The 20,314-nt window shown below is 45.2% G+C and overlaps 1 protein-coding gene across 1 annotated transcript in view; it reads right to left on the bottom strand.

Annotated features, from left to right (window-relative positions):
• Positions 1–20,314, bottom strand: part of LOC124606480 — a 358,898-nt gene that overhangs the window by 135,768 nt on the left and 202,816 nt on the right. Inside the window, exon 8 of the mRNA XM_047138463.1 lies at positions 8,988–9,331. Within this exon, the coding sequence (XP_046994419.1) occupies positions 8,988–9,331 (344 nt within the window). The remainder of the gene's footprint in view (positions 1–8,987; positions 9,332–20,314) is intronic.

The raw sequence follows: 20,314 nt of genomic DNA, 5'->3' as shown, positions 1-20,314 counted from the left end.
ATTTTTTCGAATTTTGTTGTTTTCTTCGCTAAATTCTGCAGAACTATTGAAATTTTGTACAAAGAACTCCAGAACTATGCCACATCTATCAAGAACTCTGAAAAAAATATATATTTCTAAAAAAAAGGGTGCCAACTTCACAGTAAGTGAAAATATTTTCTCATTAAAATGCAATTATCTCGTAAACTATTAGCTGCACAAAAAAATGTTACTTGGATTTTCGAAAGAACTCTTGGAGCTCTGTTCAGAACTGTGCTCAGAACTCTTACATTTTGCGGAAATTGCCAAAGAACGTTTTCGATACGAAAATTTTTTCGAATTTTGTTGTTTTCTTCGCTAAATTCTGCAGAACTATTGAAATTTTGTACAAAGAACTCTAGAACTATGCCATATCTATCAAGAACTCTGAAAAAAATGTATATTTCTCGAAAAAGGGGTGCTAACTTCACACGACTACACTGTACTAGTGCCGACATTGTGCATGCTCTGTTGCCTGTGTCTATGTGCCTGTGGTTCTGTCAGTGTGATCATGTGATGTATCTGACCCCAGGAATGTGTCAATAAAGTTTCCCCTTCCTGGGACAATGAATTCACGATGTTCTTATTTCAATTTCCAGGAGTGTATGTTGCCATCGTCACTTCTTATGCTATAAGAGCTTAACGAACACAGACCAGATAATCATCACGTTGAGTGCCTTCCAAACTCAACATCCCTCACTTCTCTTTAACGCATCTGAGACTTCAAGGTGTCTGGTTTTCTGATACGACTTAACGTTCTATACAAACCCTCGGTTCATATCTTCATACAGGGCTATACATAATATCACTAAGACGACATTTACAAAACAGCTCTCATGCGGTCACATACTTCTATAAGTCGATTCAACATGTGATTGCCTGTACTTTTCTTTCTTCTGATGACAACCGCTTCACACATATTTAGCACAGTAGGTATCAATGTGTGAATTAACTTTTCATTTTTCTTCGTATTTCAGATTACTTCTAATGTGCTAAGATATATTGATATTCAGACAAACCTTTTATTGTCAGATAGATAACAGATTCGCTGGGGATAGCTACAGTGAGTTAATTTTGTGAAACATTAAAAACCAAAATATTGTACAAAATGAATTCCCTGTTTTTTTTTAATTGTGTGTTGAAGCAAGAGGTAGATATACTTCAATCCTCACATTAAATTCACTCAGCTGATGAAATATTAACTACAAATCAGTAACAAAGCATTCATTAATATCCATTACTAGCTTGTGTCAATCTGTTTTTACACTCGCTTTTATATCAAAATAAATTAACTATAAATATCTAAAATCCTAAATTAAGCAGAATTTTATATGGTCACTGATGTAGTAGGACGTAGACTGTGATCCAATAAAATTATTCCCTTCTCTGTCAGTTGGCTTTCTGGATATAATCCACGTGACTAGCATCTGAGAGGGCCATCCCAGGTTGCCTACATGTAGGGGCTGAGCTGCGACAGTGGCAGCAGGACGAGATCGTCACCCTTGTCCCATCTCCTAAGCCACGCCCCTTTCTATGGAATACCCAATAAGAGAGCTTCTAAGTCAACACACACACGTATTTAGATCTCACCTCATTTTACCATCAAATCGTATTTTTCAATTAATTTTTAAACCACACCACGTTATTGGATACAAGCCAGTCAGAGAGTTTCTTAGCCAGCATACGTACACATTTTATACCTCCTAATCCGCGGGTCAGTACTTAACTGTCCAATCACATTTTTCAACTCTTCCTTAAGCCACACCACTTTCTTGGAAATAAGTCAATCAAAGAGCTTCGAAACCAAAATACACATCCTTTGCTTTCCTAATCACAGTCCAGTATTTAAAACGTAACATCGCGTCAGTTTGTATTCAAGTGTTGACCAGCTTGTTCTCTACTATCCATTTAGCCAAGACTATAGTTGGAGCTTTGTACCCCATTTGGTTCAAGGCACAACAGACCTTCAAATTAAGTGTCAAAATGTTATTCCCACATCTCAGTTGTTTGTATTATTGTTGTAGAACAGCACAAAATACACATGGCGCTAATGATCTAACTTACAGTTTAATATAGTCATTATGCCTAAAATATAACTATAAATGCTCCAGCTAAGTGCCACGATGTTATATCCACTCTAAGTTGTGTATATTATTGTTCTAATCACATGAGGCTTAAAATGAACTAGGCATCAAGGTATTATTGATAGCTGACTGTTCCTACAAACAAATAGGCTTGCAGATCGCAGTGTGTGTGTGTTTGCGATAATCTGACAGTGGGTGAGGAGGAAGGGCGAGTGTTGAGATACAGCCACATATGTGTAGTCTCAGGGAGACAGTGCTAAGATGTGTACATGTGCTTATTAAACAAGCTCTCAGACGAATTGAAACTTATTCTAAACGTAGGATGTATAACCAGTAGTCATGCCATGATTATGTAAGGGAGGAGGTATGGTTACGACAGGGTGGTTTCATGCACATAGACAGCCAAGGTCTCCAACAAGTCAAGACACGTTGATGTGCTCAAACCTGTGCGTGTCCTATCTCTGATATACAAGAGATGCAGGCTACATATGTGTCAGATCACTGTCAGAATGGGAAGTTGCGTACTAGTGGACTGCCAAGAATAGTTAGACAATGGATGGTTTGAAATGTCAAAGAAGGAAATGTGTGGTGCATTTAGCCGTTATCTCTGAGGTAGATTCTCCAGGATGAACTTTTTGGGATGTTGCAGTAACTTTGTGCAGACAACTACTATCTTACAGGTGATTGGCCACGTTATGAATGTTTGTTCCTGTACCACCAGTAAAATAGCCTCAAGTAGGCCTAAGAGGAACTGTCAGATATTACAGCCTTGCCTATTCAGCATTTTATTTTAGCCAGATGTGTTTTGCACTGACATAGTATTAGCATTGTGGCACATAATCTGCGATTTTATAGTCCCATTATATGTGCCAAGCGCATCTTCACCTGTAAGTGACATGAATAGTGTCAGTATCTTCACATTCTTTGATACATAATACTGAGCCGGCCGGAGTGGCCGAGCGGTTCTAGGCGCTACAGTCTGGAACCGCGAGACCGCTACGGTCGCAGGTTCGAATCCTGCCTCGGGCATGGATGTTTGTGATGTCCTTAGGTTAGTTAGGCTTAACTAGTTCTAAGTTCTAGGGGACTAATGACCTCAGCAGTTGAGTCCCATAGTGCTCAGAGCCATTTGGAGTATTAACGCCTTGCCTGGTTTGGATATTGTTTTAGTCCCATTTGTTCTCTACTGCTATAGAACTGTAATACAGACAATTTAGACATGGAAATAGCATTGTGACACTTAACATGAGTGCCAATAACTGTGTTTTAGGCGCTTTGTGCATAGTGCCTGTAAGTTACATTGAAGAACCAAAGAAACTGGTACCCCTGCCTAATATTATGTAGGGGCTCCCGCGAACTCACAGAAGTGCCACAACATGACGCGGCATGGACTCGACTAATGTCTGATGTAGTGCTGGAGGGAACTGACACCATGAATCCTGCATAGGGCTATCCATAAATCCGTAAGAGTACGAGGGGTTGAAGATCTCTTCTGAAAACCACCGTGCAAGGCATCCCAGATATGCTCAATACTGTTCATATCTGGGGAGTTTGGTGGCTAGCGGAATTGTTTAAACTCAGAAGAGTTTTCCTGGAGCCACTCTGTAGCAATTCTGAACTTGTGGTGTGCCGCATTGTCCTGCTGGAATTGCCCAAGTCCGTCGGAATAACCAATGAACATGAATGGATGCAGGTGATCAGACAGGATGCTTACGTACGTGTCACCTGTCAGAGTCGAATCTAGTCGTATCAGGGGTCCCATATCACTCCACACCATTACAGAGCGTCCATCAGCTTGAACAATCCCCTGCTGACATGCAGGGCCCATGAATTCACGAGGTTGTCTTCATACCCGTACATGTCGATCCACTCGTTACAAGTTTAAACGAGACTCGGCCGACCAGGCAACATGTTTGTAGTCATCAGCAGTCCAATGTCGGTGGTGACGGCCCCAGGCGAGGCGTAAAGCTTCGTGTCGTGCAGTCATCAGGCGTACGCGAGTGGAGCTTCAGCTGCGAAAGGCCATAACGATAAAGCTTCGTTGAATAGTTCGCACGCTGAGACTTGTTGATGGCCCAGCATTGAAATCTGTAGCAATTTGCGCAATTTATGCACTTCTGTCACGTTGAACGATTCTGTTCAGACGTCGTTGGTACCATTCTTGCAGAATCTTTTTCCGGCCACAGTGATATCGGAGATTTTATGTTTTACCGGATTCCTGATATTCACGGTACACTTGTGAAATGGTCGAACGAGAAAATCCCCACTTCATCGCTACCTCGGAAATGCTGTGTCCCATAGCTCGTACCCCGACTATAATAACACTGCGTTCAAAGTCACTTAAATCCTGATAACCTGCCATTATAGCAGGAGTAGCCGATCTAACAACTGCGCCAGACACTTGTTGTCTTGTATAGGTATTGCCGACCGCAGCGCCGTATTCTTTCTGTTTATATACCTCTGTATGTGAATAGGCCTGCCTATACCAGTTTCTTTGAGCTTCAGTGTATATTTTACAGAAATCCTTTTGCCGGGTGCACTAATAAACTATCGAAGCTCACACTAAGTGCTAGTCACGGTCTAGAGCATGTGACAGTACCGCAGAAGCATATCAACATACAGCAAGCAGAGCCATAACAAGCAGTGTGAACAGCGCAGTATGACAACATCCGGGATGAAGCTCTGCAGACTCTACAGTACAGAGTAATGACATGCAGCATCCGTGTTCCAGCTTTCCAAGGCATTCCAGTACTGACGAGAAACGCAGTGGTGGGGACAATGGTCTGTAACTGAGACACCACGGTGTGGACAGGACCACCGTCACCTCTGGTTAAACGAGGGTATATGGCGGCCTAACCTGCTACAGTGACGTAATGTCTGGGATTAAATACCGCTGTTTCACAAATCTCGTCCTCAGTGACTGGTTATTCCGTCTGCATCACCGATCCAGGCTGAATGACAGTCTCGCTAGTTATAGGTTAACACTGGTAGCAAACCGTGATGTGCTGCTTGCTGCCTGCTTGAAAACTTCAGCTACAAGACTGCAGCTTGCCAACTGTAGCAGGACTTCATCGCTCCACACTGCTGCTACTGAAGGGTGACAGCCACGACTGACAGCTGATGTCAAGGAATGTACAAATCCCGGTAATTTCCAAGAATGTTTGCCTACGGAAGCCGCGGGCTCCAAACTATAGCTATCGAACGTACGATTGTATATCGATCAAATGACTGTGGTGGCGGGCGTTATGAGCATGTTAATAGTGGTCAATACAGCAAACACAAAAGAAGAGCGTTACTAAAATACTTGAAATTACAAAGGAAACGACTTACCTTACTCGTCGTCGATGTTGCCGTCATGAGAAAGTCCATTTAATGTGGATGCTACGGGAAGCATTTCCTTTTTGCCGTAACCTGAGTAAACTCTGCCAATGTCACACAAAAATATGGGTAGAGTGTCAAATGAGTTAACTTTTCCTTGCAAACGCAATTTATGGAAATAGAGGTAGTGAAACATGTAGAATTCGTCTCTTTCTCCTGGACGTTCTTCTGTTTTAATGGAAGGTTTAACAGATTTCCACAGCCGCTCGATGTTCTGCGTGTTCCAGTTTCATCCGATCATCCGAAGACACGAACTCTACAGATTGGTTGACGAACTCGTGTCTTGTAGGGCTGAAAACCGTCTGTAATGACTTTACTACCGGGCAGTATAAAGTGCTTTATCAAACCGACTAACGTTGCCTTGTCTCTGGACAACACTCTCACAACAAAACGCTTCCGGGACTCTCGTTCTATACCACCAAATACCCAAATATATTTATTTCATTCTTTGAAGGTCGTCCTCCCTGTTTCTTCCTTCTTGCTATGTGTGATTCATCCACTTCAACAACTTTACTCGGTCCAGTGTCGTTCGTCACTATTACGTAACACACTTCTCCGCAAAACCCGAAATAGTCGCACATGGTATTAGTAGATAAGTCAGTTCCCGATGCTGTTGCTTGCAGGGTGTAGTCTCGAATCAAACAAGATAGAAGAATTAATGCTGGTCTGGATGGATACATTGGAATAGTCAAAGCATGTATTCTTACTGACAGCCGTTCGTTTTCCACACTTTCCACAATGAAATTGTAACGGTATTACAGTATGAGAACTATTCTTACGGAGTTTTACACACTTCGCCCCACCGCAGTCTACACACTCCCTCCTTTCCTCTTCCGGTATTAGCCCATATTTCCGACAAAAAGTCAAACAATTTTCTACACTGCATAAACATGGAATTAGATTCCTCCACGTGAGGCAAAAGGCCGAAGAAACGTCAACAACACCAGACATCCCACTCACTTCCGACATAAATCGTCCGGGTCTCTCTAGTAACCCACAAATAATTTATCATAACGCCCGCTACGACAGTCCTGTGATCGATTTACAATCGCCAGTTCGATATTTACCGTTTGGAGCCCGCGGCCTCAATAGGCAAACATTCTTGGAAATTACCCAATATATCGTTCGTGTTGAGACATTGAACGTAAGATCAGACTAACTACAGCCTGCAGAGAAGCGTTTAAGCATTCTTCCCGGGCGCCATACGTGAATGGAACAAGAAGGAACCATAAAAAATGGTACAATAGGAAGTACCATCTGCCACACACTTCGAAATGGATTGCAGATTATGGATGGAAATGTGGATACAAAGTCTTCACACAACAAAATATTATGTCTAAAGATGAGTTATAGTTCTTTTCCTTCTTGACTTACGTATTGCACAATGCACACAGACGTAATATAACATACGGGACGTCTACGCGACCTGCGTGGCGCATCGCCATTGTAGACGCGCCGGCCGTTGTGGCCGAGTGGTTCTAGGCGCTCCAGTCTGGAACTACGCGACCGCTACGGTCACAGGTTCAAATCCTGCCTCGGGACCGGCTGGGATGGCCGAGCGGTTCTAGGCGCTACAGTCTGGAACCGCGAGGCCACTACGGTCGCAGGTTCGAATCCTGACTCGGGTATGGATGTGTGTGATGTCATTAGGTTAGTTAGTTTTAAGTAGTTCTAAGTTCTATGGAACTGATGACCTCAGACGTTAAGTCTCATAGTGCTCAGAGCCATTTTCAAACTACCTCGGGCATGGATGTGTGTGATGTCCTTAGGCCAGTTACGTTTAAGTACACTACTGGCCATTAAAATTGCTACACCAAGAAGAAATGCAGATGATAAACGGGTATTCATTGGACAAATATATTATATTAGAACTGAAATGTGATTATATTTTCAAGCAATTTGGGTGCATAGATCCTGAGAAATCAGTACCCAGAACAACCACCTCTGGCCGTATTAACGGCCTTGATACGCCTGGGCATTGAGTCAAACAGAGCTTGGATGGTGTGTACAGGTAAAGCTGCCCATGTAGCTTCAACACGATACCACAGTTCATCAAGAGTAGTGACTTCCGTATTGTGACGAGCCAGTTGCTCGGCCTCTGTTGACCAGACGTTTTCAGTTGGTGACAGATCTGGAGAATGTGCTGGTCAGGGCAGCAGTCGAATCCAGGAAGTCCCGTACAGGACCTGCAACATGCGGTCGTGCATTATCCTGCTGAAATGTAGGGTTTCGCAGAGATCGAATGAAGGGTAGAGCCACGGGTCGTAACACATCTGAAATGTAACGTCCACTGTTCAAAGTGCCGTCAATGCGAACAAGAGGTGACCGAAACGTGTAACCTATGGCACCCGATACCATCACGCCGGGTGATACACCAGTATGGCGACGAGGAATACACGGTTCCAATGTGCGTTCACCGCCATGTCGCCAAACACGGATGCGACCATCACGATGCTGTAAACAGAACCTTGATTCATCCAAAAAATTGTCGTTTTGCCATTCGTGCACCCAGGTTCGTCGTTGAGTACACCATCGCAGGCTCTCCTGTCTGTTATGCAGCGTCAAGGGTAACCGCAGCCACGGTCTCCGAGATAATAGTCCATGCTGCTGCAAAAGTCGTCAAACTGTTCATGCAGATGGCTGTTGTCTTGCAAACGTCCCCATCTGTTGACTCAGGGATCGAGACGTGGCCGCACGATCCGTTCCAGCCATGCGGATAAGATGCCTGTCATCTCGACTGCTTGTGATACGAGGCCAGCCGGCCGAAGTGGCCGTGCGGTTACAGGCGCTGCAGTCTGGAACCGCAAGACCGCTACGGTCGCAGGTTCGAATCCTGCCTCGGGCATGGATGTTTGTGATGGCCTTAGGTTAGTTAGGTTTAACTAGTTCTAAGTTCTAGGGGACTAATGACCTCAGCAGTTGAGTCCCATAGTGCTCAGAGCCATTTTTTTTTTATACGAGGCCGTTGGGATCCAGCACGCCGTTCCGTATTACCTTCCTGAACCCTCCAATTGCATATTTTGCTAACAGTCATTGGATCTCGACCAACGCAAGCAGCAATGTCGCGACTCGATAAACCGCAATCGCGATAGGCTACAATCCGACCTTTATTAAAGTCGGAAACGTGATGGTACGCGTTTCTTCTCCTTACATGAGTCATCACAACAACGTTTCACCAGGCATCGCCGGTCAACTGCTGTTTGTGTATGAGAAATCGGTTGGAAACTTTCCTCATGTCAGCACGTTGTAGGTGTCGCCACCGGCGCCAGCCTTGTGTGAATGCTCTGAAAACCTAATCATTTGCATATCACAGCACCTTCTTCCTGTTGGTCAAATTTCGGGTCTGTAGCACGTCATCTTCGTGGTGTAGCGATTTTAATGGCCAGTAGTGTAGTTCTAAGTTCTAGGGGAGTGATGATCTCAGCTGTTTATGTCCCATAGTGCTCAGAGCCATTTGAGCCATTTGAACCTTGTACACGCACACACGAGGCGACCGCGGCTACTCACGAGCAGTCGTCGTCCGCGTCGTCGTCGGCTGCAGCCGCCAGCCGCGCCTCGGCGTGCAGCTGGTGCAGGAAGGCGCGCAGCACGTCGGCGTCCTGCTGGCAGTCCTCCTCGCACAGGGCGGCCGCGGCGGCGCCGCCCCCCGCCCAGGGCGCGTGCAGCAGCAGGTCCAGGCCGGGCAGGAAGAAGCAGGGCAGGCGCCGCGACGACAGCGCGCCGGCCAGCGCGTCCAGCAGGCGCAGCGCCGCGCGCGGCCACTCGCCCAGGGGCCAGTCGCCGGCGTCCGCCTCCAGCAGCCGCAGCAGCAGGCAGCGCAGCATGGGCCGGCTGGCCACGCGCAGCGACATCTGCAAGTGGGGGTGCGAGCTGTACATTTGTGTCACATGACAAAACACCACTGTGCATGTCAGACAAGCACTGCTGAATGCGCAGCCACTGGTCCAGTGGGCAGTTGTCCATGTTCACCTCCTACAGATGCAGCAGCATAGGACAGCTTACAACGCACATCAACACCTGCGGTCAAGGGTGCGAGCTGTACATGTGGGTCCCATGACAAAGCAGGGCATTCTGCATGTCCAGCAAGCACAGTAGAATGAGTAGTTACTGGCCCAATGGGCAATGGTCCACATCCACCTGCAGGAGCTGCAGCAGCAGGCAATGAAGCAAGGGGAGCTGGCCGCACTCAGTGACATCTGCGAGCTGGGGTGTGAGGTGTACCTGTGGGTCTCAAGACATAACACAGCAGTCTGTGTGTCCAGGAATCCTGGCACAGTGTGCAGTCATCTGGGTCTGCAGGCAGCACAGCACAGTGTGGGGCGACTGGCGACACGTGACAACATCTGCTAATGGTGGCGCACGTTGTGGTTGCAGAGCCACCACAATCCAGAGGATCCTGCCTGGTTGGCGGTTGTAGTCTTCATTCATTTTAAAAGAAATGCTACATACGTGTGTCAGTATCTACCTGACAGGATAGTGATAATGAAATGGTCATCATTATGATGATGAAGATTGTGGTTGTCTCATTGATAACTGTGGATACATCTTCTGACAATTACAACTTATGACAGAACTACACCAAACACATTAAATAATAAATTTGTTCAATATAATTTTACACGCAAATGTCGGTCGTTTAATATCAATGTCGGTATGCTGGAAATGTAGACATCTTATAAATTATGAATTGAAGATTTTAGTACATGTATTACTTTCGAAAGTCAAAGAGCTGTGACAATAATTTGCATGATTGTAAGTGACTTCAGCACTTCAAGGGCTTAAACATTGAATGAATTAAAATTAAATATGTTGCCATGAAAGCCAACCCCTTTCATTGGACGATTGGCCTGGCATGTTCTGTGGTAATGTGAGCAGCACTTGTGGCAAGGAGAAGTAGCGAGGCTTTAAAGTGTGTGATCGTGGCGTTAGTGGCCGTAGATATAAAATAAATATTGTGCTAAATGATATGTCCAAATATTCTCAAAGATTTGTGGAATTTATAGGCACACTATGAAGTGGTCTCTGAAATTCTAAAGTCGCAGATGCAAGACCTTCCGGGCTTGTGACGCTCCACTGGGGTCCGAACCGCACAATAACCCTGAATTCGGTATGGGGCGGCGATGGGATGAGTGGACTGATGTAGCCTGTTGTGGGGTTGTCAACCACCGAGGTTTACGGCGGGGACGAAGCCTCTCCGTCGTTTCTAGGCCCCCAGTTCAGTACACTTCAAAGGCAATTGACACCGTTCCGCATTGCCGTTTAATGAAAAAAAAAATACGAGCTTACGGAGTATCGGAGCAGACTGCCGATTGGATACAAGTCATTCTTGCAGACAAAACTCACCACGTCGCTCTTAACGGAACAAAATCGACAGATGTAAGGGTAACATCCAGAGTATCACACGGTATTGTGATAGGATCGCTGCTGTTTATAATATATCTAAATGATCTAGTAGAAAGAGTCGTATGCTCCTTAAGGCTATTCGCAGATGATGCAGTTTTCTATACAAAAGTAGCAACGCCAGAAGACAGTGAGAATTTACAGAACGATCTGCAGAGAATTGATGACTGGAGCAGGCTCTGGCAGTTCACCCTTAACAAAATAAATGTAACATATTGCACATACATAGGAAAAGAAATCCACTACTCTACAGCTACACTATCGATGACAAATCGCTGGAGACAGCGTCTGCCGTAAAATATCTAGGCGTAACTAACCAAATCGACCTCAAGTGGAAAAACCACACAAAACAGATAGTGGGAAAAGCAGATACCATAGTCAGATTCATTGGAAGAATCTTAAGAAAATGTAACTCATCCACGAAAGAAGTGGCTTATAAGACGCTTGTTCGCCCGATTCTTGAGTATTGTTCATATATCTGGGATCCCTGTCACGTAGGACTGACAGAGGAGATGGAAAATATCCAACAATGAGCGGCGCGTATCGTCACGGGATCGTTTAGCTGGCGAGAGAGCGTTACAGAGATGCTAAACAAACTCCACTGGCAGACGTTACAAGAGAGGCGTTGTGCATCACGGAGAGACTTGCTATTGAAATTTCGGTACAGCACTTTTCAGGAGAAGTCGAACAACATGTTACTCCCCCCCACCCCCGCCACAGACATCTCGCGTATTGACCACGAGGAGAAAATTCGAGAAATTAGAGCCAATAGAGAGGCTTACCGACAATCATTCTTCCCACGCATCATTCGAAAGTGGAACAGAGTTGGAGTGACCAGTACCAAAAGTACCCTCCACCATACACTATTAGGTGTCTTTCGGAGTATAAGTAGATGATGAAGATGTAGATTTCTTTTGTGAAGTGATTGTTAGGGTAAAGGGATGTGAAGGTTGAAGTTTCCCGTACGAAGCACAGAGAACAAAGACCTTGCACTGCTGGTAAAATCGCCAACAGAAGCAGCTGAGAAGAGTTTCTGTGTCAAATAATGGGCTGAGGAGTACGATCAAGAAATTTGAAGGAGCAGGTGAATTGGGTGGCGCAGCAGCGAAAGATGGCGGCATTTTCCACGGCAGCTGTCGAAGAAGTTGCTGTAGCCATAGCCGATCGTGCATCACGTATCTCAAATTCTGCAGCCAGTGCTCGCGATGTGGGCTGGGAAGTCTCTCTCTTTTAGTCAACAGTTCAAAAGATTCTGCTGCGCATTTTACATATGTATCGTTGCAAGGGTTCAGATTGTGCACCAGATGAAGGCACGAGAGAGGCTACAACACCGCAACTGTGTGTTCGCTTTTTGGCGCACATGGAAGTGGATGACAAGTGGCCACAGAACATTCTTTGGACGGACAAGGCGCATTTCTCTCTATGTTGTACCGTGAATGCACAGAACTGTCGCGTATGGGCTTCTACTCCACCACATGTTGTGCAGAAACATCCACTGCACTCAGCTTAAATGACTATGTGGCGTGGATCCACAATCTCCGTCATTCTTGGTCCGTTTTTCTTCGAGGAGATGAAGCCTCGCAGGTCTGCCCAGTGTACAGTGGCATTCACATGTTGACCATTCTCGTGCAACATGTGATTCCTGCTATGTTCACACCACTATTTTCATGCAGGATGGGGCTACACCACAGGTCTCTTGTCAGATTTTCTTCAAGAAACCTTCGGTAACGACCAAATCATCTCTAGGCAATTTTAAGATGAGAAGCCTTCGATCCTCGGTAGTATAGTGGTTAGTATCCCCGCCTGTCACACACAGAAGCCTTCCAGATCTCTGACCCAAATCTAGTGTCAGAAGGCGCGAAGGTTGAATGCGCGCCAGAGGGTATGGACCTGGATACCTAGTAGGGGTCTCCGTGCTCCAAGGCGCGCCTCCACCGAAGCCTCGCCGTGCGTGTGCCCCACTCTTCGTACCATGTGAAGTCTGCAGCCAATCGCATGCCCCGCAGCCAGGTATTTAGGCGACCGCGCGGAGCTACCCCGGCTGTCTGGTACTCGCCGTAGTTTGCGTGTGCATCTCGGCCGTACTGCGTTCCAGTTCCGTGTGTTGAGATACCTACTGTCGTTGTTTGGAGTGTTCCTGCGTTGTTGTTGTCTCGCCGTGTTTATCACCTCAGTTCTTGCTTGGTTGCCTCACGTTGTGTCCTGGTCGGTCGTAGTGTCTCTCGTCTCCTACTTGTTGGTCTGTGGCCGGCCGAAGTGGCCGTGCGGTTAAAGACGCTGCAGTCTGGAACCGCGAGACCACTACGGTCGCAGGTTCGAATCCTGCCTCGGGCATGGATGTTTGTGATGTCCTTAGGTTAGTTAGGTTTCACTAGTTCTAAGTTCTAGGGGACTAATGACCTCAGCCGTTGAGTCCCATAGTGCTCAGAGCCATTTCAACCATTTCTTGTTGATCTGTCCTGTCTGTTCGTAGTTAGCGATACCTTCAGTGCCTCCCCCACCTGACGGCTTCGCATCTCTGTTCTCTGCCGTGCACCGCTCGCCGGTCGCTCGCGGCTATAACACTAAATTCATGTGATTTCTAGTTGTTTAAATATCTAATAGATAGTGCCCATCGGGGATGGATCCCGACTATTTCTGATCTGAAGGACGGTATACAACGACATAACGCTCTGATTACACCAGATATGCTGCGAGCAACCGTCGACCCTGCCGCGTTATAGATGCAGCAAGTTGCTGAGTCAGGACACAATACTTAACATGTGTGACCATATCCTAATAAATGTTCCTCAACCATCATTACCATGTGTCCTATCGTTCGCCGGCCGGTGTGGCCGAGTGGTTCTAGGCGCTTCAGTCTGGAACCGCGCGACCGCTACGGTCGCAGGTTCGAATCCTGCCTCGGGCATGGATGTGTGTGATGTCCTTAGGTTAGTTAGGTTTAAGTAGTTCTAAGTTCTAGGGGACTGATGACCTCAGATGTTAAGTCCCATAGTGCTCAGAGCCATTTGAACCATTTCTTGTCCTATCGGTCCTCACCTTTTCCTGCACCCCCATCACAGTCTGGCTGTCTCCAGCACCTTCATCTGGTGGCAGAAAGTGGATCAATTATTTTTCAGCATAATCAACGAGCGCATTGATTAATGATCCTAATTACCTACGATGTTTCAGCCTCCTGCGGTGTATACACCCCGCGCTGCAGCGCTCGAAACACCGTCATCCAGTAAAAGTGTCAAATACATCGAGAAGTGTAAGTACACATAGAAGCAAGAAAGTTGAATCAATTCATAAACTTCTGGAAGTAGTGAATGTGCAAAACTAGATATCAATTTTATTCCTAATATGACTGCAGACTGAAAGTTGTTCGTCACATTCTCAACTTTGGCTACTGAAATTATTTCACGTGTTACTAAGTCGCAGGGACACTGTAGGGGTAGGTTCTGTACCAAGTTATCGATATCTGTCGGTGTAACTGTCTTTGGAACATCAGTAAGGGGTCGCAACGCGTTCTATAATTACTTTTCCATGAGCAAATGAGGTTCAAGTACAGAAGGCGGTCACACGGTGGTCAGTGCCTTTGAAAGATGAAAGTTGGCCAGGCTGGTAGAGTGAGTTCTGCCTGCTAGAGTCAGTGGAGGTGTTGAGAAGGTAGCTGTTGTGTGCTAAGATGATGTCTGGCTACATAAAATTTGAATATAGTCAAAAACAGGGACTGCTCGTCATTCGCGTGCATTGTTCGGATTATGCGTGGCTGTCTTCATGTTCATATTTCAAGACCAGGATTGTTGAATTTCCCGATACTTCCACAATCTTAGGAAATGTTCTCCACGCTGAGAAAATATGCTCATAGCATTATAGAAGTAAGTCATCTCACACGGTACAAAATCGGTTTGCTACTAAACTATTCGAATAGTAGAGCAGTTAAAGTCATCACCACCTATTCAATGATTTTCTTTCAGTATTTTTCGAGATGTTAAGATTTTCCTTTTGTTCCCATATTTCATGTGTTGCACTCTTGTGAACCACTTGCTTTATACATAATGAGTGTGTGTGCGCCATCGTGGCTTCAATGCGATTTCGGTGCAAATATATGCGTTTCTATTCAGGTATTTTCAAAACTATTAGAATTTCCTTCCCTTCGTTTCTCAGTTTTTTTTCGGTTTTACGCCGAGTTACGTTTGGTATGCGGCAATAGTCCGTTCCATGTCAAGTGCACTTTTTCTGTGCCATGTTGTGGAGTTCTGTCGAAGATCAGCTTTACATTCTTTGTTGAACACGGTAGGCAATACTCCCCATTCTTTCTATGCATGCTTTTCTGAACGGAAGGTTAGACGGAGTTGCACTGTATCATTTTATACAAAGTATGGCTACGTTTTGTCTTGTGTTTGTCTGTTATGCCAACCAGCTGTATGCAGCATGCCTGTTGTATACAACGGAGCTACAAGCACCGCTTTTTATACGTTCCTCATGTACATTAAGATGTTGTTAGACAACGATTCGTGTAAAGCAATTAACTGTTTGCTACGGTCATTGTAGGTACGTTGCACTAATAAGTCGTTCCTGTTCTAGGCCATATTTTCTTAATATTGCAATCAGTTCACGTTACTACATAAATTCACGAGTCTTAGCTTTGTATACATAGCGCATTTCAGTCCATGGAATATTTTGGATTTCATGTAATCCAGTTTCAAAACTTAGAGTCTGAGGTGTGAGATGTAAGTAGTGAAGTATCCTTCCCTGATTTCTTAGGCTGGACCACTAGGACCTACAGTGTAGGTGTCATGTAGTAACAGTGTTACTGGGTATTTTGAAGGCTCAGATGTTTAGGGAAGATTTCTGGTTTTCGATGAGCAAACAATTAAACATCTGGTTGCACGCTAATATTAAGACCTCAAATAATAAATATTAAGATTGTAGTTGGAGACTAAGTGCACTTTCTCAAATTGTTGTGAATGCAGATGTGATGCCACATCACCAAGGAAGAAATAATTTCTTGATTACTTCGATTAAAGTAATTGAAGCACTGGACTGTAAACAATGTCCAGAAACTTCAGTAATTAATGAGTGTATAAATCTGGATATCATTTTACGCGCCTGCAGCTGGGATACGATACGTAGGTATACAGGTATTTTGCCTGATTTTTCCGACTTGATACCTGGTTGCATTTTTTAAAAACCAAGTCTTTGTAGGAATGAACACTTCTCAGACAGGGATACACGTGCCAGGTGAAACTGGTCGTTAACATGCGCCAGTGCACGGCAAAGTAACGTTCCAGGGCGGTTCTTCCAGAACTGCCGCAAAAGGCAGAGTTGGATACGAGGTGAGATGAAACTGTAGAGCTGAACGCTAGCAGAGGCAGGGCTTGTGGTGTTCCGCGGCAGGTCCGCCAAGGTGCCTGGTACAGGAGGATGCAGGTACAAAGACGAGCAGCGTCGCCAGAAATGGATGAATCCCAAGGCTAGGAATCGGCAACGGCTGTTACTCGCATGGCCTTCGTGCAGGAGATACACCAAAAATGGTGGAGTGCCAGAGAAGCAGAAAGTTCGCTTCTTACAGGTCTTTGGGAATCTGCAATAACTTACAGCCAAGTATTAATGCAAATATGAATACATTTTCAGTCTCAGAAAAAGAGCTGCATCCAATGACAAAACAATATTTTCTATGTCTTTAAAACTATAGAAGTTAATATCTCATTAAGGATAGACAGACAATGAGTTTCTGTTCGTCATCTCAGAAATGTTAATTTGTAAATCGTCATGTTGAACTCTGAACTGTTTTGAGCTGGTATATATTTCGTTTATTGTGATTAAGGAATTAAATTGACACGGTTTTCTGTCGTCTGCATCAATTACACAATTTAGAGTATAGCCCTTGTTGTTAAATTATTGCCGGCCGATGTGACCGAGCGGTTCTAGGCGCTACAGTCTGGAACCGCGCGACCGCTACGGTCGCAGGTTCGAATCCTGCCTCGGGCATGGATGTGTGTGATGTCCTTAGGTTAGTTGCGTTTAAGTAGTTCGAAGTTCTAGGGGACTGATGACCTCAGAAGTTAAGTCCCATAGTGCTCACAGCCATTTTGTTAAATTATTCATTCAACTTTTACGTCGTATTTCTGTACATTTTATCAACTCGCAATTCTAGCCAGTACATAGACTATTTGACTGCAGGATCATAGCTACAGGTTACTATTTGCAGCGAATTAGCTGCGGCGTATGACAGCAGACGTGCGCGGTTCGAAACCGTGACTACATCGAGCTATTCTTTAAATAATGCAAAAATGAGGGAACATTAACTCGCACTTGATGGATAACACATAGCAGAGCACTGTTCATAGGCTCGCCATCAAGCCCCAGTTGTAGAGCTGCTTCACTGGGAGAAGTGGCAATGGCTGACAGGATGTCTGCCATGTTGCATCTGTCGCCACATTTGAGGGCTGTTATCAGACGTTGACAAAAAGTAATCCCTGTAACATGATGAAACGGCTGTAGTAACAGTTGCCATGTGAAAGCCATATTCCACAGACGGTTGATCATTTGTACTGTACACAACATGGATACAGATGGTTGGTTCAAATGGCTCTGAGCACTATGGGACTTAACCTCTCGGGTCATCAGTCCCCTAGCACTTAGAACTACTTAAACCTGACTAACCTAAGGACATCACACACATCCATGCCCGAGGCAGGATTCGAACCTGCGACCGTAGTGGTCGTGCGGTTCCAGACTGAAGCGCCTAGAACCGCTCGGCCACCAGGGGCCGGCATAGATACAGATTACACCTAATATAGTCACAGTGTTGTCGGAAAATTTTTTTCTATTTAGGACAAGCTATTTTTAGTATCCAACAGTGATTGCGATTAGTTATTTTTAGTATCAAACAGTGATTGGGTTTTAGACCTAGCCCTAGCATCGATTGGAGAATAGGTCAGCGATACTTGGGCTTTGTGCTCGAGCCACAGCTTGCCGCCGCAGCAAGTGCGCCACATGGAGTCGTCCAGTGACGCGAGGATGTCTGTAAACACCACATCCAGACACCTGCCGGTCGGTCTCTCGCTAGTCACCGGAGTACAAACACACTGCGGACGGATGCAGAGTTTTCTCATGACTCACGTGCCACCTGCTGCATCCTAATTGCGAGACAACTCGTGTTTACTACACGATGCGTATAGACTTCGTCCAGTTTGTCGTTTACACCCACAGTTAAGCAGCAAATGTTATTCTCTTCGTGTACTTTTTGCTTATTTAGCATTGTGAGTGGATTTTGGGATTTCAAGTAGTTACCATGTTCATCTTGAAGTTCCTCCTGCTTTTACAGATGGCCCCATTTAAAGAACGAAAGGAAATGAACCACTCTGGAATACTGTATGTGGTTTTTCCCGATTCATATTCAGCCGTTCCTTGCGAGGCTAAAGATCCGCATGACTGCTTGAAGAAATGTTTATATGGATCTGCGGTCGATTCCAGTAACAGTGACATTTTTAAATGGGTCGGCCGAAGTGGCCGTGCGGTTAAAGGCGCTGCAGTCTGGAACCGCAAGACCGCTACGGTCGCAGGTTCGAATCCTGCCTCGGGGATGGATGTTTGTGATGTCCTTAGGTTAGTTAGGTTTAACTAGTTCTAAGTTCTAGGGGACTAATGACCTCAGCAGTTGAGTCCCATAGTGCTCAGAGCCATTTTTTTTTTTTTATCTCTAAACAAGCGTAAGTCGGCAGTGATGGCAAGTGATTTCGACAACAACGATGAAGGTTGTTCGTGACAGTGGTTTATTTCTTCATAATGGTAACAACAATAATATGAATGAAACTGACTTCCAGCCGGCCGCTGTGGCCGATCGGTTCTAGGCACTTCAGTCCGGAACCACGCGGCTGCTACGGTCGCAGGTTTGAATCCTGCCTCGGGCATGGATGTGTGTGATGTCCTCAGGTTGCTTAGGTTTAAGTAGTTCTAAGTCTAGTGGACTGATGACCTCAGATGTTAAGCCCCATAGTGCTTGGAACCATTTGAACCAAAGTGACATTCAGACACAGTTAGAAGGTTGTTCTGCGGTGACTACATTTCCTAAGCAATGTGACACTGCATCCTCTGTGGTTGTCCTGATGTTTGGCGACGCCTTGTTCGAACTGTTTTGCAAGGAGCTGTGCATCCATCACCATCAAATCCCAGGGAAACATAAAACGTCGCTTACAGCACTGAAGTGAACTGATAATGTGACGAACAAGAAAAGATACAGGGCGACAATTATTGAACTACATGAAAAACACGTAAATTAGTTACAAAACTACGGCGTGCACACACTTTATTAAACTTATAGACGTCACTACAGATATTCAAATTTAGCTTATGACGTTTGCCATATGCTTGCCATCATTGGCGATGATGTGCCGCAGGCGAATAGCGAAATTCTACATGACCCGCTAAAGTGTCGATGATGTGAATGGTGGTTTTCAGCTCAGAAATGGCTTTGGGGTTATTGTTGTACACCTTTTCTTTAGTATAGCCCTACGAATAGAAGCCGCATGTGTTCATATCCGGAGAATATGGCGGCCAATCGAGGCCCATGCCAGTGCCCTCCGGGTACCCCAGAGCCAGAAAGCGGTCACCAAGGTGCTCCTCTAGGAAATCACTCTTTTCGCTCGTTGGGGTCGAGCTCCGTCCAACATGAACAACGTCTTGTCGAAATCAGGAATATCGCACTGATCATCCCGTTACTGGACATTGCACACCACACAGTCACCAGTTGAAGGTGAAGAGACTTCTCGATCTCGAAAGGCGAATTCTCAGTCCCCCAAATGTGCCAATTTTGCTTATTGACGAACCCATCCAAATGAAACTGGGCTTCATCGCTAAACCAAACAATCCATGCGCGTACTAATTCCTATCATGCCCCGCAGCCAACTGTGCAGTTTGAATATCCTAACGCTAACCGTTCAGAAGCTACGACGATTTTATTTCATGTAGTTCAATAATGGTCACCCTGCAGATTGGATGATCATTTCTCTAACAGTTGCTCCAATAATTTCACAAACTATGAGTCGCAATAGATTTGTACAGGTTTTGACATTCTAGCACGAAACTGAACAACTTTTCGAAGTTTCGATGTACTGGATTATTTTCTCAATAAATTCATGACACTTTACACACCAAAGATGCAGTTGTCCTTATATGAGGGGATGATTCCATTAGGAGATGTGCGTGAGTGAGACAAGCTGTATCTCCAATCTGGAGATTATAATGGTGAAGAGAAGAAATACGAAGAATCCGTTATCTCAGTCCTTGGCTCCCGTCTTGGTTTGCGGCACCATATCTTCCAGGACAATTGTTACCACAGCATCTCTACTGCGCCGTTACTATTGAAAAGCGAGCAAGAGACTGTGGTGTTATTAGGGTCAACAGAAAACCACCGACAATTCTGAAACCCAGAGCCTCAAGAGTGA

The sequence above is a fragment of the Schistocerca americana genome, chromosome 3 (genome assembly GCF_021461395.2).
Source record: "Schistocerca americana isolate TAMUIC-IGC-003095 chromosome 3, iqSchAmer2.1, whole genome shotgun sequence".
Lineage (NCBI taxonomy): Eukaryota > Metazoa > Arthropoda > Insecta > Orthoptera > Acrididae > Schistocerca > Schistocerca americana.
The sequence above is the reverse complement of the archived record's forward strand: the minus strand, read 5'-3'. Positions and strand labels throughout refer to the sequence as shown.